Here is a 10,068-nt window from a genome sequence, read left to right as displayed (position 1 = left end):
GTTTAAAATAATATTTTCTGTTATTCCTGAGCCCAGTCAGAACAGAGGTATGCACTGGTGTCTCAATCCCACCTGGACAAACCTCTCAGTTAAGGTGTATAAGGTGTATAAGGTATTGATAGCTAAAGAGCATTTTTTATGGTTTTACAACAGAAGTAGTCCTAAATGGAATTTCCAGGACCAAACTTGAAACCATAATCCATTCCAACAAAGTTCCCAGACAAATAACGTAAAATTACAGTCAAATGCTGTAACATAAAACTACTTGAAAAAAAAAAAAAGTAAAAATACAGGTATGAATTGTTTTTTGATCAGAGACAAACTAAAAAAACAAACAAAACAAAACTAAAAACAAAAAAAAACAGAAAACCTCCAAACAGAACACACTGCCCTTCTCCTAAAAACACTTTTCTCTCGTGCATCACTGGTCATCGCTGTAAAATAACGGGGGGTTTTTTGTTTGTTTTTTTGCAGAACTCTTTTCAATGTCACTTTATTGAATGTGTTTGATTGCAATAATTTAGGAAAAATCTGTTAAATAATGGCATTTTTCTGTAAAATTACATATTCATACTGTAAATCTGCAGATATTAATCTCTAGTTTTATGTGCAGAGTCTGTTTTTATACATTACAGTGTTCATGGGAAAAATATTATTTTCACAGGAAATTACTGTAGATGAATCTGACTGTTTCCTAGAATAAATTATTTATACCATAAAATTACAGAGATTAACCTAAAAGAAATCTGATTTGAATGTGTTTTGACTGAATTTATAACCAATAAACTGTAATACTGTGTTTTAATTTATTTTGACTGTAAAATCTAGTCCTGTATTTTTACAGTTATTTCATGTAGTTCCATGTGTTAACAGCGTCTGACTGTAATTTTACAGTATTTGTCTGGAAACTCTGCTGCCAGTACTTTTACTGTTTTTTTTTTAAAGATTTTTTTCTCAGTGTGGCCCAGACCAGGCAACTCCAAAACTTTTGCTCTCTGTAAATTCTACACCAAAAGACTTATTTTTCAGTCTCATGCTTTTTGCTGTGTTTTTCTTTTTGTTTGTTTGTTTTTTTTCCTCACTGACCATTTAAGATAACTTGTTTTAAAATATCAGACAACAATTCTGACTCAGTCCCTCAGTATTATTCATTTATTCTTTACAAATGGATATTGTAATGTTTTATTGATTGATTTTTAAATAACACACCTGAGTAAGCTGTAATCCGGCACAAGATTTGAATAAAAGATATTCATGAAGGCTACATGCTTTTGTTTAGTGGGGGACTCTAATTGGACCGTATAGAGGACAGGATGCAGGAGAGAGGCTGGATCTGAACCTGGGCCACCTGCCCAAGGGCAAACCTCATGGAGCACGACGTAAACTTGGCCATATGCGCTCCACGCTCCACTATCTTCACATCATCTTTGAGGATTTTTTGTTCCCAGGATGATAGTGAGCAGAAAATAAGTGAGACACAGAAAAGCAGTGAGACACACTCCACAAAGCCCCTGCAGAATTATCACACATTAAAACAACACCAACACTCAACATGTATCTCATATCAATCAGAGGATGGCTATAGGACAGTTAAATCTACATAAATGGAGTCAAATCTTACAAAATATAGATACTGAAGTGAGTCAAGACCCAGACCATTTCCAATTTCCCCACCTTCACCAGCAGCAACCCTGAATATAGATAGCACAACAAACTGATAGACCAACCCGATATTACCTCATCCATAGGGAAAGACAAATCCTCTGCAATACAAAAAGAGCTTTGGCAGATGATTTTGAAAAGCTAAGACAGGAAAAAATGCTTGAAAAAGCATAATTTGTTCAGAAATCAACTGTGTAGAAGACTCCCAGTCATCCTCGTAAATATACTTCAGAGTTAAATCCATCTTGGGTTGGTTCATGAATAAGTTTTCCTCTGATTTAAAAAGCTTCTACAATTTTCAAACAACTGAGCTCAGAGCTGAAGGCGTCTTTGGTTTGAGAAAAAAAATGTCTTCAAGGACTTCAACCAAGTGCAGTAGCCTTTCAGATTAATCTTAAAATCTCCATGTTGCACTTCTTTACTTTTATTATAGAAGATTAAACTGCTCAGTTACAGCTTCCACCATGGGGGTGTTATTCCCCTGGTGTAACTTTGCAGCCCTGCCTTCAATAAAAGCTTTAATAAATAAATAAATAATACTGTCAAATTCTTGTCATTATTTATAAACCAAGCTTAAAGTAAAGCAGAATGAGTTAGTTTTTTTTTTTTTTAACACAGATGAAATCCAGACACAAAAGTCTTGCTCAAGTGAGTTTAATCAAATGTCTTACATTTTTAGAATATTTACATAAAGGACAGACATTTTGAGAAAAAAAAGAAATGTTAAGTACTTGGCAAATTTATCAGGTAAGGTGTTAGTCACAACTGCCCCAAATAAACAGTGAGTATGCTTTTCAATCAAAGTGAAAACTATAATGCTAAAATGTTATAATTGTTGTCATTTATTAATTCTTAAATGGTTTGAAAAGAAAAAAGAAAAAGAAAAAAAGACAAGAAGAAAAACATTTATTTTTGATTGACAAATTATACTTGTTCATTTTCATTCCTGAATAGAAAAATGTGTTTTCATGGTTATTTGTTATTTTTGATAAAATTCTGACTTCACAGAGAATTCAAGTTTTCTGGCTCAAATTTGGGAATAAAAAGTCAAAAACCAGTTTGAAACTTTTCACTTCTGTTCTAAACGGTGAAGTGAAGGAAAATCTCTGAAAAACAAAGAGTCAGAGTTAAATCACTTTGTGATGCTGGATGGTTTTCTCACTTCTCGTTGTGATAGGTGGTCCAGTAAAACTGTTAAGCACCGTATGTCTTTAAGGATGACACATTTTTGGGCTTTTCATATTTTGTATTTTTAAAAAATTCAAATGGTCAAGATAACTCACTGAGAGTTTTATTCAGCTAAAATAAGGAAATAGACAACCTTTGATTATATCTGACAAAAAAAGCTCAAAGAAAGAAAGAAAACAATGTTGCTAAAATTGCTTTGTACATCCTGTTTCTACAGTGATCTCCACAGATGGATTCTGTGTGAGTGAAAGGAATAATGAAATGCATTAACTTTTTCACATTGTCATGTTATATTTCTTTATTCACACTCCACACCCTCAGCGTTCCTCAGCGGAAGCAGCTCGTCCTGCCCCGCCTCCTGCTGTTTCTCTTTCCTGGATGATGGTTTGACAAAAGCACCATGTTTTAAACAGACATCCAAAAAACACAAAATGTTTTGAATTTTTTCATTGGATATAAAGTTATCACGACAGGTGATCAGCATTTGGATATGGCTTGTTGATGTCGTTGCTTTTTGCAGGTGTCGTGACTGAGAAAGCAGCAACTATACAAATCGCTTTCAATACAGCGATGTCAAAAGATCCGTATCCAGCAGAGTTCACTGTGCAGTCTTAGGGATTGCAAAGTAGATGTACTGAAGCCTCTTGCAGAGGTATTAGCCAATTTTAATCCAGATGGTGATCTCACATGGATTTAAAAAAAAGGGTGAATGTGAAAAGATTTGGCGAGCATCCTTTGACTGCTAAAGAAAAACTGTGGATACCCGCTCAGGTCCTGCCTCCTGTCTTTTTTATGGAGACTCATGTCATAATGAGCAGTTGTCCAGGCGTGAGTCAGCGTTAGTCCAAACAGAAACAGCTCAAGGTGAAAAGGTGGTGGTCGTCTCGGTGTCTGTGGCCCCTGAGCTCCTCCTCCTCCCACAGGTGTACCTGAAGAACCTCTCCTGGCTCATACAGCCGGAGTCTTTCAGTAGCTTCAGGAGGTCATGACGAAACTTGACTCCAACAAATGCGTAGACGAACGGGTTCAGGCAGCACCTCAGGAAGGCCACACATTGCGTGACGTCAGTGGCGTAGAGGAGACGATTGTCATAGTTGCAGTCCTTGATTCCTCCTCTTCCTGTTTCAACTGTGATCCAAAACAAAACCAGGTTATACGGCAGCTGGCAGACGAGGAAGACGGCGACGACGGCGAGGATCACCTTGATGGCTTTATTTCGCTCAAAGTTACGAGCCTGGCAGAGGGTGATGACGATGCTGCTGTAGCAGAAACTCATGACCAGGAGAGGGAAGAAGAAAGCCAGGACGATCTGGCTGGCCTGGAGGCTGATGCGGAGGGGGTCGTAATTACTGGAGTAAGGTGTGCAGGTGTTGTTATTTACGTTGGTGAAGGCCATCTCTGGTATGGAGAAGATCAGCGCCAGCACCCAGATGACTGCGGACGAGACCTTGCTGAGGAACATGGCTCTGGAGCGGTGGCGGTGAGCAGAGACGGCCTTGGAGATGGCGAAGTAGCGGTCAACGCTGATGAAGGAGAGGAGGAACATGCTGCTGTAGAAGCTGACTTTGTAAATGGTGTTCATGATTTTACACACCACGATGCCCAGCACCCAGTTTGTGACAGAGTTGGCCGTCCAGAAGGGCAGCGTCAGGGCGAAGAGAAGGTCTGCGAAGGACAGGTTGAGCAGGTACACGTCAGTCATGGTCTTCAGACGCTTGAAGTAGAGGAAGGTGAGGATGACCAGGAGGTTTCCGGCCAGGCCCAGGAGGCAGATGATTGAGTAGAAGGTTGACATGAACCAGAGGCGAAAGCTGCGGTTAGTCGCTTTGACACAGAGCTGAGGGAAAATGCTGTAATCCACACTGGTCAAGTTGTCATAAAAGTCATACAAGGGTGTCGTATCCTCCACATCCTCAGACAAGCAGAACTGCAAAGACAGATTCAATCATCAAATGAAAGCAACACACAAAACCAAGACAGAAGCAACGCAGTTTAGCACATCTAAAGAAATCATCTCTGTTTTTCACCACCCTCCTCCTTTGAGCAAACGCTAACCCACCACCACCTACTTAGAGGAAATGTGCGTTGGAGGGGAAGGTTGTGGTTACTTACCTGCTGCTTCTACCTCTTGTTGGTACTTCCTGACACATTAAGAGGTATAAGCACGTGTTTTTGTCTTACCTTGAAATTCATTAACCATATCAGCCAGAATGGGAGAAATGTCTGGACGTCTGAAGAAAAAGAAAATGAAGAGTTAATTTGAAGAACCCAAACACCTCAAAAGTTGGACCACAAGCAAAGCATCATTCATAATTTGCTCATGTAAATCTTCAGCTCAGGGGAGAACCCCCGGATACAACGGCGCCGGGGTTCAGACAGTGATACAGGCAGTATATCTGGAATCATGAAGCTTAGGTAAGAAAAAACAACAAAAAGCTCTGAAAAGATCTTAAGGTTTGAAAAGGTCAAAGTGAAGGAGCTGATAACATTGTAATCTGAGCATCATCAACGTTTCTTGGAAAAGTACAAGACGGAAAAAAAAGGTTCAACTGTCTCTAGTGACGACTTATTCATATCTCTGTTTTAGAGTTGAACTGCTCACCAGGTCACAAATGACATCCCTATAATCCAACACACAGAGAAAAACAGCTTTACCAGCTATATTTCTTGTCAATGAAAAATGTTAAAGTTTGAGTTTCACCAAGTGGGAGATAAAGTATATTTTTACGATGGCATCAACACTGTCATACTTAACAGTTCTGACTTTCTTAATAAAGTAATTTAATTTCAGCTGTCAATAGAGTCAAGTTTAACCCGCTGATGCATAAATATTGAAATGTCAAGATTTTTTCTCTTAGTAGTTTTTATTGTTTTTGAGAAATTTTTATTCTAGAAAATATTTTAAATAATTTTTTTTAGATAAAGTTGCAAACGTCCATTCCAGTAGACTACATGCTCCTGACCATGAAATATAGACATAAATAAAACAATGAATTGAATTGTTTCTTTCTCTCTTTTTTATTAATTTTAATTTATTATTTTTAGCTTTTATTATTTTTTGATTTTAGAATTTTTTCGAATTATTTCATTTTTACACTTTTCAAAATATTTTTAGCATATTTCCACACATTTTTACTTTATGTCTGAAATTTATGTATTTAAAACAAAATGTTAAAAAAATTAATAATAATACTATTACTTAAATGTAACTGTATATATCATGTTGTTCTTTTGGAATAGAAGAATAGACAGGATATCTCAGCAGGGGTCCACAGCTGTGGCTGTCTGGTGGTCATCTTACAGTTTAAAAAAGAAAAATATACTTGCAGTTACAACAACTGACCACTGAATGAAGCTCAAAGGGGTGGAGCAGCAGAGAGCACACTAGGGGCTGAGATGCAGTTCCACCATAGAGATCATTTGAGAAAATGACTTTTGAACAGCTGTCCACTGCAGTCACCACTATTCACCAAAGGGTTAAGGTTTTTAAGTCCAGAAATTAAACATAAACGCTTATTTAGTTTGGATTTTTTGCCGTTCAGGCAACTAAATACTTATTTTCCTTGAGCTTCAATCATCTTTAAATCAACATCAAAACATTAAATTTGCAAATGCTGTTGCCTAATTCACTTCCGCGGCTAGAATTTGCATGTTCTCCCAATGCATGCATGGTTTTCTTGAGCTTCCTCTCACAGTATGAAAACATGCTCATCGGGTTGACTGGTCACACTAAAACGCACCATTGTGTGTGATGAACAGTTGTCTGTATCTACATGTGATAAGTTGGAAATCTGTCCAGGGTGTGCTCCACTTTGAGCCCAAAGACAGCTGAGACACACTCCAGCTGCAGTGACCTCCAAAGTTAAAAATGCTGAAAGAAAAATGATGGTGATAAAAATTTCATGACTAAATCAGTTTTGTGTCGTGGAGGGCGTGTCCTGGCCAGGGGGTTACTGGCTGGAGGAGCTGAAACTTGCATGGCGTGTTTAATCCATCGTCTGTTTCTTCTGATTTATTCCAACAGGTCCACACAAATATACTTAACACCACTGATAACACTTTTGATAAAATATATTTTTGTTTTTTTAAGAAGTTTTTTTTTTTTTTTTTTAATTTGTGTTTGTCTTCATTTTTGCCACAGTTTATGAGCTGAGTTGTTGCAATGGTTTTGGACCAGTTTGATGCAATGGATGAATCATGTCTTTGTAACTATAGATGGGGTCATTGTCATAGAGGTTGGTATAAAGGGGAACCTGATGTAGCTCATAAAGCTAAGGGACTACCTTCAGGCAGGTGTTTAACAAAAAGGTCAACACTGAAGCAGCAAAAAGCAAAAAATGTTTAAAGAATTTCTTGAAAAGTAAGGGTTGAACTCTATTAACACAGGATGCTACACTACCCTCTGTGTAACCAGAAGCATCTTTCCATCTGCGTGGTTTGGTCAGGTGGTTTAGTTCTTCGCCCCTCTCACAGAGACTAGAGTCCTCGATGTGGATTTGCCCTGGTTTTAGCTCAGTTTGTGACCACATTTTGTTCTCTCTACTTGTCCTGTTCTCTTAATAAAGACATGAAAGGCCAAAAAGGACACGAACTTTTGGCGTATGTTGCCATTTAAACCCTGTGAGGAGTTTGCAGCGTGGTGTGAAACACATTGGTGTTGAGCCCTTTGTAAAGCGTTCGTTGAAATACTCTGAGATTTAAGATTTAAACCCAGTAGTCTCACTTGAAGACATGAGACTTTTTTGTTTTGTGACTTTTGTCTTTTTAAGTGTTTCATCATTTAGCTTGTGCAGAAATTACCAAATTTAGTTCTTTGGTCCATAAAGGGTTAATGACCTCAAAAAACAATACTTTTATTTTGGTTATAGAATAAACTCATATTATGTCATAAATTGGACTGTTTATAGGCCAAAATAAGTTTTAAAAGCTTAAACAAAAAAAGAAATCAGAAAACTCTTTTCATTCATGAGGGCTGAAATGTCGGCAATGAGAAATAATTGCTGCACTGTTCACCAGAACCTGCTGGAACTTGTATCAGTTCTTCTCAGTCTTGCAGTTCAGAAAGTATTGTTGGGGTTTCAGTATCATGACAGCTAATATCTTTATCTTATCTTATAGTTGTTTCATTTACCAGGAACCATCACTTACCTGGAATGAAGGTGGATTTCCCCTTTAAATGCCAAACTACTGCTCTCGTTTTCGGTTCTGAATGTGCTTTCATATCACCTGTTGGCAATTCCCTACTTTATCATTTAACATGAGAGAGTGAAAGTCCAGCCGGCTGCAGTGTTGTGGTTTTGATTCAGCCCATTGACAAAGCTAACGTAGTTCCTATTTTTTAGCTGTATGAGTTCTTTGTAGTAATATATGTAAATGTTTATATTACATTAATAGATTAGACTGTAGCACAGATGACATATTTCTGAATCCTTAATTTCATTATATATATATCAATCAATTCTTTCCATGCAGAAGCCTCTAATTTGTACAGCTCTATTCTTGATAGTTACAGAACAGACTCACAGGTTGAAGGGATTTACAGGAATATGAAACAACTCCAGGACACATGTGAGTCATTCAAAGTGAATCTAAAACAAAAACTATCAGCGCTGAAATGATGGTGCCAAGTGTATGTTAAGCTTTCCCTCACAGATTTCTTTATTCCTCAGAACAACATGATAACTCTCATTGATTACACAATGCTACAAGCCCATTCATCCTGACTTTTTGTTTGATTGAAATAATAATAATGAAAATAAAATTATGAAAATATTCTTTACAGTGAGTTTTAATCTCATAATTTAACCAAAAGTACTCACCGGTAAATGAGGTCATGTTGACTGAGAGCTCAGTGCTGTGGGTTAAAGCCACTAAACACAAATGAGATGAGTGTCTGTGAGCGTGCGATGCTGGTTTCCCCTTGTTGAAGTAGAAAAAAAAAAACCCTGCACCTTTTTTTTCTCCTCCCAGTCTTCAAGCATCATGTGAGAGTACTCATAGAACTTTGACTTTTATCAACACCTTACGATCTTATCGTGATTCTCATTATTACTGTGTGATGCCTCCATTCCTGTTCAGGTCTCCCTTGAAAAAAAAAAAAAAAACTTCTGATCTCAATAGTACTAACCTGGTTAAAACAAAAGCATGCAAATCTCAGTGCAGAAATATATTTTTAAAAGTAAAAGATCTTTTAAAATTTTAGTAAAAAAAAAAAATGTTGAATTTATTTTTATTTTATTTATTTATTTTTAATAAATATCAGTTTTTGGGGTAAAGATTTAGCTCCATTTCTGCACTTAAATGCATCATATACTAAGTTAATAAGTTAAAACTAAAACTACATCCTGGGGTTTATGAGCGCTAGTCTATAAATGGCCAGGAGTAAGGTCCAAGGTTCAAGTTTTCTTTATTGTCCCCGTGGGGCAAATTGCTCTACAGTCAGCAGTACAACAAACACAGTCACAAACATATCACAATAAGGGGACAATAATAAATAGAATAATAATAACAGAGTGGTAAGTCACTTATTAAGAAGACCTATGGCAACAGGGACAAAAGAATGCTTAAGTCTGTTAGTCCTGCATCTTGGCAGGATGTACCTGCGGCCTGATGGAAGCAGAACAAACTCACTAACCAAGGGGTGGCTCTGGTCAGTGAGGAGGGAGCTGGCCTTACTTAGGGTCCTGAGCTTGTGCACATCAGAGAGATCGATGAGGTCAGTGCCTGCAATTTTCCATCGCATCGCTCCTGCTGAGTAATGGCCGCTTCCCCAATGCAGACAAGGACTTCACTAGAAAAACAGCAGCAAGAATCCACTAGCTGCTCAGGGTCCCAGGATGTAACAACAATCTGTCGATCAACTTCACGGCGCAAGAGATGGATCTGGCCATGCAACGCCTAAAGACTGGCAAGGCACCAGGCTTAGACGGCGTCCACCCGGAGTGCTTAAAACACCAAGGCAAGAAGGCAACTGACTGGCTCCGCTCCTTCCTCTCTGTCTGCCTCCAGTACTCACAGCTGCCAAAGATCTGGCACCGTGCCAAGGTGATCGCCCTGCCGAAGCCTAACAAGCCAAGTGATGACCCTAAGGGATACCGGCCCATCTCCCTCCTGTGCGTACCCTTTAAACTCCTAGAACGCCTGATCCTGGCATGCCTCACCCCAGTCATCGACCCCCAGCTGCCCAAAGAACAAGCTGGCTTCCGAAGCGGTAGGTCA

General features: G+C 38.3%; 1 protein-coding gene across 1 annotated transcript; it reads right to left on the bottom strand.

Annotated features, from left to right (window-relative positions):
- Positions 1-2,544: 2,544 nt before the first annotated feature.
- On the bottom strand, positions 2,545-8,711 carry ccr7 (chemokine (C-C motif) receptor 7). Its single transcript, XM_074689611.1, has 3 exons — positions 8,670-8,711; positions 5,032-5,081; positions 2,545-4,777 (listed from the first exon to the last, which is right to left on the bottom strand). Exons 1-3 carry the CDS (start codon positions 8,683-8,685, stop codon positions 3,710-3,712), a joined length of 1,134 nt encoding a protein of 377 aa, XP_074545712.1. The 5' UTR covers positions 8,686-8,711; the 3' UTR covers positions 2,545-3,709.
- Positions 8,712-10,068: the final 1,357 nt, after the last annotated feature.

This window comes from Halichoeres trimaculatus, unplaced genomic scaffold (assembly GCF_033239565.1).
Source record: "Halichoeres trimaculatus isolate MK-OKI-2021-1 unplaced genomic scaffold, fHalTri1.1 fHalTri1_scaffold_2, whole genome shotgun sequence".
NCBI lineage: Eukaryota > Metazoa > Chordata > Actinopteri > Labriformes > Labridae > Halichoeres > Halichoeres trimaculatus.
Note: the sequence above shows the minus strand (reverse complement) of the source record. Positions and strands in the feature narration are given on the sequence as shown.

What these genes read in the sequence shown, in the direction of transcription:
- ccr7 (XM_074689611.1), bottom strand. An exon ending in TATGGTTAATGAATTTCAAG is followed by an intron (nt 4,778 to 5,031) that starts GTAAGACAAAAA and finishes CTGTCTTTGCAG; the next exon opens with TTCTGCTTGTCTGAGGATGT.